The sequence below is a fragment of the Euleptes europaea genome, chromosome 18 (genome assembly GCF_029931775.1).
Source record: "Euleptes europaea isolate rEulEur1 chromosome 18, rEulEur1.hap1, whole genome shotgun sequence".
Taxonomy (NCBI): Eukaryota; Metazoa; Chordata; class Lepidosauria; order Squamata; family Sphaerodactylidae; genus Euleptes; species Euleptes europaea.
Genome location: NC_079329.1, coordinates 1,114,874 through 1,130,094, shown reverse-complemented (window position 1 = coordinate 1,130,094; position 15,221 = coordinate 1,114,874). Strand labels below are relative to the sequence as shown.

General features: G+C 51.5%; 1 protein-coding gene across 1 annotated transcript; it reads left to right on the top strand.

Moving 5' to 3' along the window:
* Nucleotides 1–7,544: 7,544 nt before the first annotated feature.
* On the top strand, nucleotides 7,545–10,270 carry LOC130489999 (C-type natriuretic peptide 1-like). Its single transcript, XM_056863792.1, has 3 exons — nucleotides 7,545–7,619; nucleotides 8,190–8,473; nucleotides 10,227–10,270. Exons 1-2 carry the CDS (start codon nucleotides 7,545–7,547, stop codon nucleotides 8,469–8,471), a joined length of 357 nt encoding a protein of 118 aa, XP_056719770.1. The 3' UTR covers nucleotides 8,472–8,473; nucleotides 10,227–10,270.
* The last annotated feature ends 4,951 nt before the right edge of the window (nucleotides 10,271–15,221 follow it).

Below are 15,221 nucleotides of genomic sequence, written 5' to 3'. Positions count from 1 at the left end.
CCCACCATCAATCTAACTATGAATTACTCCGAACAAGAAATCAGCTTCCTAGACACCACAGTGCGGATCCACGGGGGACACACAAGCACCACATTGTACCGGAAACCGACGGATCGGCCAACGTATCTACATGCGTCCAGCCACCCCCCCAACCGTCTCAGACAATCCATTGTCTATAGCCAAGCCCTACGCTATAGTCACATCTGCTCCAATCCTTCAGACAGAGATACACACTTGAGAGACCTACAGCAAACTGTTTTGTTTTCCATATCTGTTGGCATATTCTTGTCAAGATTTTGATGGACTCTGTTTCTGTGGCTTGGAATAGCTCTATTGATACCCCATCTGCTCCTGGTGATTTGTTTCTCCCGATTGCTCTCAATGCAGCTTTCACTTCACTTTCTAAAACTGTAGGTTCTTCTTCAAAAGATTATTCTTGGAAAGAATCTTTTATCCTTTCATCTCCTCTGTGTAGTTCTTCAGTGTATTGTTCCCACCTTTTCTTTATTTTGTCCTGTTCAGTTAATGTATTTCCATGCTGATCTTTCAGCATGCCTAACCGTGCTTTAAATTTCCCTTTGATTTCTTGGACCTTGTGGAACAGATCTCTTGTTCTTCCTTTTTTGTTGTTCTCTTCTATTTCTTTACACTGATTATTATAATAGGTCTCTTTGTCTCTACATGCGAGTCGCTGGAACGTTGAACTTAAACTTTTGATTTTATTTCTATCACCTTCTACTTTTGCTTCTCGTCTATCTCTGGTAATTTTAAGAGTTTCCTCAGACATCCATCGAGGTTTTCCTTTTCTTTTGGCTACAGGAATGGTCTTTGCACATTCTTCCTTGATAATATCTCTAGTTACCACCCATAATTCTTCAGGTTTACATTCACTTGAACTCAGTAATGCAAATCTGTTCCTTACATGGTCTTTAAACACTTCCGGAATATTGCTTAGATTGTATTTTGGTGCTATGAACGTTTTGGTATTTTTCTTAAGCTTTATCTTGATTTTCGATATTAACAATTCATGATCTGTACCGCAGTCGGCTCCTGGTCTTGTTTTGGCTGAGAGAATAGAGCTTCTCCATCTTCTGCTTCCAATTATATAATCTATTTGATCTCTATAGTGGTTGTCTGGTGATGTCCATGTATACAATTGTCTATTTGGTTGGTTGGATAGACAGACAGACAATGTAAGTAGGAAGCCCCAGCCCTCAGTTTGCAAGACCTGAGCAAGGCTGTCAAAGAGAGGACATTTTGGAGGACTTTGATTCATAGGGTCGCCATGAGTTGGAAGCGACTTGACGACACTTAACACACACGTATGTATGTATGTATGTATACCCACACACATATAATTCTAAAGTATTCATTCAGACTGGAATACATACATACAATTGGGGAGGGGCTGTGGCTCAGTTTGTAGAGCATCTGCTTGGCATGTGGAAGGTCCCAGGTTCAATCCCTGATGTCTCCAGTTAAAAAAGGACCAGGCAGTAGGTGATGTGAAAGAGGTCTGTCTGCCTGAGACCCTGGAGAGCCACTGCCGGTCTGAATAGACAATACTGACTTTGATGGACCTTGATGGTCTGATTCAGTAGAAGGCAGCTTCATGTGTTCAATTTTCTCTGTCGATCAGCTGTGACTCCGGGAGAACTCTAAGACCCACCTAGAGGTTGGCAGCTCTTCTCTGGCAGTTGCTTCTGACCTCTTGGAAGGATGAGAAGGCAGTTTGGACTGGCAGGTGCTCTCTCTGTGGCCTCTTGGCTCAGGCACTGAGAAGCCCCACACAGCGGCAGGGCCCTGTTCTGCAGCCTCCCCCCCATCTAGTGTCCTTCTGCTTGCCCTGCACAGGGGCTGTTCCCATTTCACAAAATGCCATTCGGACTCAACCACACAGCTGCCACGTTCCTGAGGCTCCTCAATTGCTTCTTAGCTGGTAGTCACACCTGTGCATTAGTGCATGTAGACGACCCAGAGTTCAGCCCAGATTGGCATCCTTTCCATGTTGAAACAGCTTTGCACAACCTAGACCAAAGTGGTCTTAAGGCCGACCCCACAAAGAGACACATTGGCTTCAGGGAACGACAATGGCTGAGATTCATTGTGGGCTATGGCTGTCTGAAGCCCATACCCACGAAGACGGTTGCTACACTTCTCTTATTCCTCTGACGTGGTCTAAAGAGTGTGAGAGCAGTCAAATGTAACTATAGACAAGCTGTTTTGGGGACTGAAGAAGGTGTTTAATATAAGAAACCGAAACGGCCGTTTCCCCTTCAGTTTATATCTTCACTACTTGGCAACCTTTGAGGGACCATTAGCAAACATGAGCACTTACCTTATTAAGGATTGTTGACTTTTTCTTCTCAAAAGGCTTCTGCCTTTGGATTGTACATGTTATTAATACTTACCTTACTAAGGACTGTTGACTTCCATTTTTCAAAAGGCATTTGCCTTTGGATTGTGTATGAACTGCTTTTGTATGTTCTGCTTCTGTATGTTCTTCTTTGTTCAGTTACATTGTTGTTGTTCATGTTTATCATGTTTTCATCCATTGTATCACCTTTGTGGTTTGTATAAGTGTGTAGCACCATAAAAAATTTTGCCCTTTGTTTAATCTTTTCGCATCTATGCTGATTTTCAAACTCAGGTACTAGCATAAAGGTCCCTTTTTCCCACATACTACCTGGAGATTGGCAACCCTGGATGCAAGAGGAATGGCGGCAGCAATGAACTACTGCAGATTAGGAAGAAGGGATGGGATTTAGAAGTCAAACCCAAGCTTCAAGGGGATGTGGAGGGTAGTAATGTAGATTTGGGGGGGTTGAGAGTTGGGGTCCTCCCAGAGCAGAATAGTATGCGAAAGGGGTGATAGGAGCAAAGTTCCCTGGCTTATCTGCCTTTGGCCGGCCCTGAGGGAGGATCTTCTGTCCTGATCACAGGGCACTCCAGCTGACCAGGGGACAACGCAGCATGTGGGTCTCTGAGAATGGTTGGCAGAGGGTCACGCTGGCGGGCATGTGAACGCGGGTACCTCCCCCTGACCTTCTTGTTGGCTGATAGCTTGCGCCTGCATTGTTCCTTCTTACTGTAAAAACTCTTTATGGCTTTCCCCTAAACACCAGCCATAAATCAGCGGGCGTTTTAGATTAGGCATCTTGCCCGTAGGCAAGAATGTGGCATCTTCCGTGCCACCCTTCCCACCTGCTCTCCGAGATTCCTGGTTTTCAAGCAACCTTTATTGAAGGCCACGGCACTTATTCACCACTCATCACAGACCAAATGCACATTTGGGAGTGGGGGCAGGGCAGGAGAGATGGGAACCAAACACGCATTCAGGAGGAACCAGCGCCCAGCACAAGTGCATAAATGGACGATGCAACTGAATTGACTTTTTAAAAAGTATAGTTTCAAATTAGCCAAAATGTTGGGAAGGAACTGTTTGTTGGTTACAGGCAGCTCAGACCCCCACCTTGTTTTCTCAGGATGTGTCCCTTCTACATCTCTGGATGTTTTAAACATGTTGTTTCCTCATCTGTTGGCTGAACTCGCACCTCTGCTTCTGCCTCTTACCTCTTCGATTGTTCCATAATCAGAAAATGATGTTACTGCGCCAAAGCCAACCACGGAGGCACGTGAGTTTGTGAGATGACCAGGGAATAATTTCCAAACCTGAAAAAAAGCCAACTGCCTGCCTGCCAAAGAAAGTTCACAAGCCAAGCAAACCACGGAAGCATTTTCTATGTATATTGTTTGCTTTCGAGGTCCCCGTGTGAATCCTGATGGGTGAGGAGTGGGAGAGGAGGCTGTGAAGAGAGAAAAGGCCTTTTACCCCCAACCCCCATGCGTGCTGGGGCCTTCTGTGACATCCCAGTGAGCTCTCAATGCCACAGTTGGCAGGGGAGACTCCCAGGGCAGTGCCAGGAATGCAGCACGCCGTTGTGCCTTCAGGGCCTGTTTTGCGAAGATCCCCATTCACTGCTGGCCGCTGCCGTCACCCCATTGCCAAAGAGGAGGGGTGGTGAACGTCCGGGGTCAAAATATTTATTTTTAGCCATTTAGTGGGAGGGATGGAGCGGGGGTGGGTGGGGAGGAGATTTGTATCCCCCGAGACACCCTCTAGTGGGGCCCTCGTCATCCCCAGCCCTCCTTTGTCTGGCCGGTTGGCTTAGAAAGAGCTTGGAATTATAATGAACCCAAGAGTTCTGTTTCCTGTGCAATCCATTTTTCTCCCCCCCCCGCCCCGCCCTGCCCCGCCCAAACTCCAGGCCCCTGACTTGAAATGATCAGGGTACAGGCAGGGCCGGTGCCTACGGTTGCCAACCTCCAGGTAGTGGCTGGAGATTTCCTGCTATTACAACTGATCTCCAGCCGATAGAGATCAGTTCACCTGGAGAAAATGGCAGCTCTGGCAATTGGACTCTATGGCATTGAAGTGCTTCCCCTCCCCAAACCCCGCCCGCCTCAGGCTTCACCCCAAAAACCTCCCGCTGGTGGTGGAGAAGGACCTGGAAACCCTACCACGGAAGAGCACTGTCTGCCTCCTTGCCACGTAGCAGGGGCCAGCCAACAAAGAGGGGGTGACCTCAGATGAAGGCCACGGCTCTCCCTCAGCCTGAAAGCCCCGGCAGTTTGAGGCGGGTTTCCAGGGCTTCTGTGTTATCAAGGGCCGGAATGCCCATTTGCTCAGCTAATCCCCCGAATGAAAGGAGGAACACTCTTGGGGGGCGCATGGGAGGAGCCCCCACAGCTCCTGCTGATGTGCTGGGCAGGAAAGACAAAGGTCACAGGCAGGTTGAGTCCCCGTGCGTCTCGAGGGGCATTGAGTCCCACCATTAATCAGCTTCCCGGGCTCTTTAATCCCAAATTGATTTGGTGCCGTTAATTAAGCGGCCCAGCAGTGGCCATGGGGCGTCCGTTGGAGAGATGCACCCTCCCATCTCATCTCGGTGGGGAGCGGCCACCAGGTCTTCTACCGTGACTTGATCCTTGAAGGCTGCAATTTGAAACCGGGCAATGGGGGGGGGGGTGCTAATATTAGCCACAGCTCAGCCCCAGAACCTATTTCCAACAACAGGCAGGACCTGCATGCGCTGTCCAAGTGGATTTTTGTTTGTTTGTTTCTCAGCCCAGCTGATTTGTTGTTCTAGAGCCAATCTCCAGCGGCGTTGGACTTCTTCTGGGGAGGCTTGAGGCCCCACACCTCTAACCTGAGAAATCAGGGCTCTGCTCTTCCGTAAACTCTCATCCATTGCAATGGGGTTTGTGCAAGAGAACTTCCCCCTGTATTTTATTGGGAAATCCAACTGCTTACTTGACTTTCACTTGGTTCTAGGCTTCTGGCCGTTCTGTCAATGCCAATTTCTCACTCAATGATGGGTCAAAGATGTCTCCCCACAATATTGCCATTAGGGTTGCCAGCTCCAGCTTTGGAAATGCCTGGAGATTTGGGGCACAGCTTGGAGAGGGTGAAGTTTGGGGAGGCAAGGTGCTCAACGGGGATGTGGTTCTATACAATCCACCCTCCAAAGATGCCATTTCCTCCAAGGGAATGGATCTGTGTCATCTGGAGATGAGTTGTAATTCCAGGAGAACTCCAGGTTCCCCCTGGAGGATGGCAACCCTGGCGTTGGGGGGTTACATATGATCACACTACATCATGTATTTTGCAGTTTCAAGAACAAGTGTTTTTTTTATATACCAAAGGATTAATATAATGCGTGGATTTAGTATAAAAAGGTGACAGCGGCACAAGAGTGGAGGAGAAATAGTTTGAAAGCGTCTGAGAATACGCAAAGACCCTTGGTGCACGGATGACTGGTAATCAGCCTGGAATGCCCCATGGAGCTTGGATGGGCCAGAGATTTTGGGATAAAAAATGGTGGATGTGGCCACCAGAATTATTTATGCAACATATTGGAAATCTATGGTGCTTCCATATATTGCAGAGTGGATTGACAAATTGTTTGACTTCACACTGATGGCTAGTCTAACACAATTGATAAAAAGGAACTCAATGGAAGAATTTAAGGTTAAATGGCAACCTTTAAATGATTATTACTCACGTGCTTGAAATATTATTTAGAGAATTAATAAGATTGTTAAAATCAAAATTATTTAGGAAAATTTAAGATTTGTTCTAATGTTTCTATTGTTTAGACTTATTGTCAAAGTGATGAGAATGTAAATCATTTAAAAGCTCGGATATTGATATATTTTGGACATCTTGCTTTTCCCTTTTATTTCTCCCTCCCCTTTTCCCTTTTTCTGTACCCTATAATATAAAAATTAAAAATAAACAATGATGGATGTGCAGTAGAAGCCCTCCAAATTCTGCTTCTTTTTTTGTTCTGCAGAATTACATCACAGATGAGCATCCTTCTGTCCCATAAAAGTTCAGCGTCTCAACAGAGCGTTTCTCAGAAGTCATGTTGTTTGGCTAACTAGAGATGGTGTCATTCGACACAATCCTTTTGGCATTTTAGGTCCAAAGAGCAGCTCCTTTAAAACAAAATCCAGCCCCCCCTCCCCCCACACGCACACACTGCTTCCACCCTGCAGCGCAAGATGGTCCAGGTTCCTCTTCCCAGCCCTACATTGTTGGGCGTTTGAAACCCCAGAGTGCCGCGCCGCCTCCCCACTGAGCCTCTTGAGTGTGGCGCCCCCTATGGGGAAAGGCCCCCCAGATCCCCTCCCCCCTCCCCAGCCCTCCCCCCTTCCTTGACCAAATGACGGAGGAGGATGGAAAGGCTGCAGTCCCGGGGCGACTTTGGCCGTCTCTTGGGAAACCTCCCTGGGGAACAGAAGGAATCGGCAGGGCCTTTTCTTTGCCCAGGATGTTTCGGTGGCACCTCCCGGTTTCCCCTTGTGATGAGGTTAGGGAAGGGGGCTTGCACAGGGTGGAAGGGGAGAGGGGTCCTGGGGGTCGGGGAATCAAGTGCTCCTAGGTAAGATGGGGAGCGTGTGGCACCAGGAACCGGGGTGCATGGGGGGCGCCCGGTGGCATGGGCAGGAAGGAATGAAGACTAGACCTTGAGGCAACCAGGCGAGCTGGGGGGTGGAACCAGGTCAGCCCCCCTGGGTGCCTCACAGCTGCAGGGCATTTCTCCAGGTGCTTCTCCTCTCCCCGCTCTCTTGCGCCTCTCCCTGCCACCCTCCTTTCTGCCTGAGCACCCTGCCCACCTCCAAGTGGCATGCCTCCCTTTCTCTCTCCTCCCTCCAGCTAGGCTAGCTTCTCAGCCCCCCAGCCCCCCCCCCGCTTTCCTTTGTCCCCCCCTTCCCGTAACTCATCCCCCAGGCAACGCTTGCCTCCAGTCTGCCTTTCATTGGGGGACAAAAGCCCCCCAGAATAACTCCCTGGCCCTCTTCTCTGCCAGCAGGAGGTGGCTCCTGTTGCCCCGGGAGATGGTCTGGGGGTGGTGGTGAGCCAAGCACCCTTATAAAGTCCCCGGCTGGGGCCAAGGGACGGCCAGTCGCAACCCACCCAGTCCCCCAGGCACCCACCTCTAACTGGATCCCCCCCAAAGAAACTTTCTTGGACAAGCATGAAATCCTTCCTGCCCCTCCTCTTCTTGATCCTCTTGCGTCTGGTCTCCCCAAGCCCTGTTCACTCACCCCAGGTAGGTATAGAACCCAGGAGTCGGGGGCCCTCACTAGACGTCGCTTCCCTTTGGGGGTTCCTCCCAGCTCCCACAGGCACCCTTCCATCTTTCCTGGAGGATGCCGGCTGGCTGGCTCCCAGGATGCGGGAGAATTTGGGCAGCCTGGCTCTGCTGCAGAGGATCTGGCCAGACAAGGCAATGCTTTAGGGTTGCCAACCTCCAGGTGGGGCCTGGATATCTCCCGGAATTACAGCTGATCTCCAGGCGTCAGAGCTCTGTTCCCCAGCAGAAAATGGCGGCCTTGGAGGATGGGGGCTCTGTCTGTGGCATTGCACTCTTGCTGAGCTCCCTCCCCTCCCCAGTTAGCACCTTCCCCTGGCTCTGCCCCCTAATCTCCAGGAATCCCCCAGGCCAGAGTGGGGAACCCTTGACGCTTCCGTAAACCTCTTGGGTTTATAGACGAGGCAGGAAGAGGGGATGGGAAGGGAGGCCGGGTGTTGGGGAGATACTGGCGCGTTGGGGGGGGGGCCTCGGTCTACAACAGCAAGCCCCAAGTGTCCCATCCTCCCACTTCTCTCCCCTTTTCAGGCCTTGCTGGAGCTCCTGGGGGAGGATCTGGCTACTCTCCTGTCAGAGGATGAGCGGGATCCCCCCTCGGTCCCACAAGGCTCCGTTGAGCAGCTCTTGAGCAGGCAGCGTCCCCTCCGGGACCCCTCCAACCACCCCTCGGAACACGCCTGGCTTCACCTCTTCAAAGACCTGGTGAACATCCAAAGGAAGTTTCGGGGGCGCACCAGGAAAATGGCCCAGCAAGGATGCTTTGGGATCAAGCTCGACCGGATTGGGACCTTCAGTGGCCTCGGGTGCTAATGGTGAGTGCAGCTGTAGGATCCTGGATCCGTTTGTTCTCCCCAAACCTCTAAGGAGCTCCAAGTGGGCACACGCGGTTTGCCCTAATTCCTTTCCCCTTGGCAACAGCCCTGAAGGGCAGGTGAGGCTGGCTACACGGCAGAGGGGGGATCTGAACCCAGGTCTTGTTCCAGCGCTCCAGCACCACGGTGGAGCAAGGGCAGTTTTCCTTTCACTCAACCTGCAAGGGTGGGGGAACGTTTTCAAAAAGTGTGTGTGGGGAAGGGGAAGATGCCAAGCCTTCCCTTGGCACTAAGGTTGCCAACCCCCAGGTGGGAAAGTCCTGGAGATTTTGGGATCAGAGCCTAGGGAGGGAGCTCAGCACTCAGGAGGAGGACATCCCATAGAGCCCCACCCTCCAAAGCAGCCGTTTTTCTCCAGGGGAACTGATCTCTGTCACCTACAGATCACGTGTAATACCAGGAGATCTCCAGGCACCACCTGGAGGTTGCCAACCCTTCTTGGCATCCCCCCCCCCAAAAAAAGCTAGATTGGAGTAAGGCCCTGGCAAGTCCAGCCTTCTGCCTCCAGCCCTGTCCTGGTAGTCCTCCCCATCAATTACCCCTCCCCAACTCTGGCATCCAGAGCTAAACTGCCTCTGAACATCGATGAGGGGCTGGGAGGGGCTGTGCCTCAGGGGTAGACCCTCTGCCTGAGCCCCTGAGAGCCGCAGCAGGATTGAAGAGACAAAGGCTGGCCTGGCTGGCTGGAGGCCCAAAGCGGCTTCAGGTGTGCTCCTTCTGACCTCTGCAGCCTCTCCCTTTTCAAGCTCAGCTGCTGATTAGGGGAGTGGAGAAAGGGGGGGTTGCACAGCTCCCAGGAAAAGTGGGAAGGGAGGCCTGGCCTCCGAACAGAGCAGAGAGGCCGCTGGGGGTCCCACGCCGGGAGCTTTCCCCTCCTTACTGGCCAGAGTGTTGGGAAGAGGTGCCAGGGGCTTGGACGCATCTATGGAAAGTGGGAGGGATTCTCTTCCTGAGTGGGTGCAGAGGGGCCCCCCCACACACACAGAGCCAGGAACCTTCCAGAGAGAGAGACTTTCAGGGCTTTTGCTCCTCTAAGCGCCAAAGTCCAGGATCTGATCTCCCCCCCCCTCCCCCACATTGACCCTTGTTAATTTGCAGCCGCTCTACTGTGCACCCAACTGGCCACTGGAAATTAACTTGTCTTCCCCTTCCCCAACCCCTCCCCCCCACAAATAACCTTCCACGCTGGTTATTGGTGCAACGTGGGCTAGCAGCAGAGCCTCAGAGATCCTAAACTGACTTATTTCGAAGCAAACAAAACATTGGTCAGGAGCTGTGGAGAGAGACTTTTGAGTGAGATCCTGATTGCCTACTCATTTCTGTGCTTGCGGAAGGCACTTGCGTGCGGGATCATAGCCAGCGAGCCTGCACGCGCCAACTGAGGCAGCAAGCAAATAGGGTTGCCAGCTCCCTGTTGGGAAATTCCTGGAGATTTGGGGGTGGAGCCTGGGGAGGGTGGGATTTAGGGGTGGAGGGACCTCAGCAGGGCATCATGCCATAGAATATTCCCTCCAAAGCAGTCATTTTCTCCAGGGGAAATGATCTCTGTCATCTGGAAACCAGTTGTGATACCTGGAGGTTGGCAACCCGTCCACTGAGAAACCGGGGCAGGGGTAGCTAGGGTCTCCCGTCCATGAAAACATGTTTGGGAGTGCAGCTGATCTCCCTGCCTCTTTTGTGCCTCTTTCTGCAGGTTTCAGGCCCATGACGAAGCCCAGACAGGGCGGAACAGCCCCCACCCTGACAAAAGCACCGATGTGCTTGCAGAACCCCTACCCTGCCTTTCTCTCTGGGTGACCCGTCTCCGTTTCTGGCTTGACCCAGCCCAGGGCAAGCTCCCCTGCAGGCAGCCGTTCGGTTCTCTCGCGGCTGTCCCTTGAAACCAATTGGAACAGGTTTTAATTTGTAAAGAAATAAAGATTTCTCCTTCCCCCCATTTCAACTTGCTGCATCCCCCTCCCCTGTGACAAATGAGTTCTGGCTTGGGAACACATGAACACGCGCGAAGCTGCCTTCTCCTGAGTCAGACCCTCCGTCCATCAAGGTCAATCTTGTCTACTCAGACCGGCAGTGGTTCTCTGGGGTCTCAGGCAGAGAAAGGTCTTTCACATCACCTACTTGCCTGGTCCCTTTAACTGGAGATGCCGAGGATTGATCCTGGGACCTTCTGCATGTCGAGCAGAGGCTCCACCACTGAACCACAGTTCCTTCTCAGACTATTGATCCACCAAGGTCATTATTGTCTACTCACACCGGCAGCGGCTCTCCAGTGTCTCAGGCTGAGATCTTTCACATCACCTACTGCCAATCCTGTTTTGACTGGAGATGCTTCCGGGGATGGAACCTGGGACCTTCTGCATGCCAAGCAGATGCTCTGCCACTGAGGCATGGATGCTCCCCCCATGGCCTTTCCTCTCCTGTCAAGCAAGTCCTGGGCCAAATCTGCCCCCAGCTCAAGAACACATTTTTAATACCACTCCCATTTAAAACAACACCTCTGTGCATATACAGAGTGTATTTCCTTGCCTCTTGAGTAATCATAGACTATTTAGCCCTAGGCTGGCTGCACTTTTTACAGCCACTGCTCAGGAAAAGAAACTCTCCATGTTCCCAGAGGCACTGTTATTGGCTCTCCTGGCCCAAAGCTCAGTTCTAGTATTTAAAATAGATTGTGTAGCTGGAGAGGTCTGAGCCCTGGTTTAAATTAAAGCTTGGCCATGTGAGCCACGTGCATATGCATTTGGATGCATGATGTTTTGTTTGGTCCGGCCACAGGGTGGCACTGCCGGCCTGGAGATTTGTGGAGGAAACGTGCCCAGCTCTCTGCCTTTTCCGCTACTTGTCTTAGACGATCTCCGTGTAGGAATGCCTCCCCCAGCATTGGTGAAACCCGGCAAAATGAAACATACACACGCAGCACCTTCAGAGCAGAGACGGGCAGCATATTTCGCACTAAAGGCCTTGCCTAGATTGGTGGAGAAGTCAGTCTGGTTTTGCAAGGGACAACATATAAAAACGGTGGAAAAAATTACAGGCACCTCTGGATTCAGACTGGGGAAGTGTGAGGATTCCAGGCTATTCCCAAAAGATCTGCCCCCCTCCATTGAAAAAAGAAACCATGCAAGAATTGGAAAACTCCACAAATCTGACTTTGATCAAAATTGGTTACCATTTCTGTCCATTAATTTAATTGAAGAAATCAAGGGCAGCAGGGGAGGAGGGGAGGAAGTACCAGCACACAGTGGAGGGGGAAAACTGGGGGCGGGGGCAGGGAGCGAAGTGTGGGGTGGGGTGGGCCCACCTGGGGGGACACAAGAGGAGGCAAGGAAGAGAGGGAGAAATCTGGCCCTTCTAACAGGGGTCAGCCCAAGGAGTTCTGGTGCCTTCAGCGATGGACTTTGCCACTCTCCTCACACCAGTCTCACTGGACCCAGGGCGGTGGCAGGATGTGATGCCACGCCTCCCAACAGGGGCAGATTGGGAGCAAAAATGGCCTTGGAAAAGGGCCCTGCCTCCCCTGGAGGAAGAGGGACCACCCCCTCGCCAAAAGGAGGGAGGAGGCAGCTCATTGTGGGCCCAAGGTGCATGAACACACATGAAGCTGCCTTCTACTGAATCGGACCCTTGGTCCATCAAAGTCAGTATTGCCTACTCAGACCGGCAGCGGCTCTCCAGGGTCACATCACCTATCTGCCTGGTGCAGCAGTGCTCCAGCACACAAGCAACTTCTTGGACGGCACGCCAAGAGGGGTGCCAGGGCACCACAGGAGCTCAGCGCATTGCCAGCAACCTGCAGCATCCCTGCTGGTGCCACCTCCACCCAACTCCGAGGCATGCCCTGTGGCACTGCCAGGCCCAGGAAGCGAGGGCCAGCCCTTGCCCTTGACACTGCCTGTAGCCAAGACTGAGCAGTGGGCCCCCACCCTCCACCGGCAGGAGCCCCTAAGAACATGAACCTACTTAGCAGAGTTGGTCTCAGCATTGTGAGCCACAGGATACTTTAAATACTCCCGCATGCTGCAGAAATACTAAATATTACTGTTAGTTTTTCCACACACATTCCCCAAAGGGCCCCAACAACTGCAGTGTTGTAAGGCTATTGAGATGCTAAACCACAAACCGGGGCTGGGGGTGGGGGAATGGTGGGGGGGAGGGAATGCTCTGGCAAATATAGTGCAGAAATTGGAACTGCTCATTTCCTTCTTTGAGCAAAGTTCAGGGTGTAAATCTGGGAATCCACCATGGCACCCCGCGGCGACGTGTATCAGTACTATAAAATTCATCAAGAGAGGCGTGAGAATTATTTTTAAAGCAACCATCAAAAATTAAAATTTTAAATTAAAAGCATGGAATTTTGGATTGTTTTTTTGTTTTTGAACAAGGGACTCCAACCTGCACCCAGGTTTGCGGGAGGCTCTGGGGGCCAAAAGGCTTTTCCATGAAGGAAGAAGCTGTTTACTACCATGCTGGCTCCAAAGCAGGAACACCACCCACAGCCTGTGGAGGGAGAGGAGCCGAGCGGGTGGGCCCATAAATCAGAGGAGGGGGCCATTAACCCCATCCTCTCCCCCATTGTGTCTAGACAAGGAATCTGACCTCCAGCTTCCCCTCCCTGCAAAGGATTCTTCTCCCTAATGAGTTTGAGCTCAGCCGGTTTCCCTTCCAACTTCCTGCCTCGGGTGGGGAACAACGCTCCCCTCCCTTCTCTATCCCCTCGTTGGGCAGCTAAGCCAGGAATTCAGACTCCATGCAGCTTCATCAGTTACTTCCCACAAAGGCAGCAGGAAGACCACAAGGAGCACTGCAGGATCCGACCATCTTGCCCCAGCATTGTTTCCATCCAGGGACAGCCCATTGGGAAGCCCACAAACTCAGCAACAGCTATTTCAAAGGCACACTGCTTCTGACCATAGAGGCCCTTTTAGCCACTGGCTAACAACCATTGGTACCGTCTCCTCCATGGATTTGTCTAGTCCCTTTAAAAAGCCATCAAAAGTGGGTGAATCTCTTGCAGTGATGGACTGGCGGCGCAATCTTCATATGACCCCCCCCCCCTCAGATCACGTACTGTGATTTGAGACACTACACCAAGTTCCCAAAAAGTTCCCCTTTTATTCTGTGCAGGCCCATCATGCCCACCCAGCCCCTCCCCCATTCTAATTTGGGCTTCTACCATTCACACCACGTTCTGTGCATGTGGTTAAAATCTATTTCTTGAGCTGGCCTGTGGCCCCTTGGAAAGGAAAACAGTTCTGTTGTCATGAGGACTAGCCGCTTGGCTTAAGGCGCTGAGATTGTTTGGCTGGCCAATTCTCTTCCCACACACCAACTGTGCCCCAGCCTGGGTGAGGGAGTCCCTTCTTATGGGCGGACTGAGAGCCGCTGGGACAGAGTACCCCCCAGCCCCCCCAACACACTTTGCTGTCTCAACAGCTTGGTTAGGTAGCCCCTTTCTCTTGCTTCCCGCAAAGTCTTGATCCCAGAGGGCTGACTTGCAGGTAAGTGCACAAGATCACAGTCAAAATAATCGGAACCTATTTGCTTTTTTTGGGGGGGGTCCTTTTTCTGCTCTAAACATAAGAACTCAGAGGGGGTGCCTTGAGGGGTGATCCTCCTGCTTTAGGCAGGCTGAGATGACCCATGAGCTCCCCCCCCACCCTGACTGAGTCTTCCCAACCCACAGCTGCTGGTCCAGTTGGCCTCGCTTCTCTCCCAGGGAGCCCAACAGCGACTGAGGGCTCCCCACCCTTCCCACCCACCCCTCTCTTTAAACCCCTATTTCTATCGCCAGCCTCTTCATGTCCATGGCAAATCTCTCATGCCCATTTTTTAAAAAGACAACCTTTTATTAAACAAACCAAAAGGATAATTACATTTTAAATTAGCATTTTGTAGGGGGGGGCAGGGCTTTCCGACATTTCTCCCTTCCAAGACTCCACATCCCCTCACAATCTGGCCCATTCCCTGGTTCTCTGCCACTGACTTCCCATCCCTTGACAGACAGACAGGAGGGGGCCGGGGGGGTAGCAGGTCAATTATGGCTGCAGAGCCAGGTAGGGCGAGGCTCAAAAATCCCAATAACATCCCCTTCCCCCTTTCAATTTCGGACGTAGTAGGACGATTCCCCAATAAGGTCTCACAAAGAGGAATAAGTTTTCCAAGGAGCTGGAGAGGAATGTCTTTGGTCCTAGATCGATCCTGTCCAGAGCTCAGAGCAGACAGACAGCCCTCCTCCCTAAGAAACAAAAAAGATTCACAGTCCCAGGAAGAAGCTGCAACCCCTCTGGGACCCAAATGCTTTTGCATCTGCTCAGACAAGAAGGTTGGGACAATTTTAGCATCAAAATCCCCCCCCCCACACCAGTGAATCTTCCTCCTTCCTCTGGCTCCCCCCCCCCAAACCTTTCCCTTAATTTTGGTTTACAAGATACAATTTTTTAATAAAAATCAGCATCACCACCTTCAATATGAAGGTTTAAAGAACGGATACAAAAGAAGCAGCGCTTGGTTATGATCTCACAGGCCGGCTCTTGTGACATCATCCACCAGCACCCAAGCTTGGTCCAGAGGCACATTATATTGATGTCATTAAGAGCGCAACCGGCAAGCCCTTCTCCGGCTTTCAATTTTCCATGGCAGCATCCCGATATACCAGTCACACAGAGATGGCGTCACCACCACAGAGAGG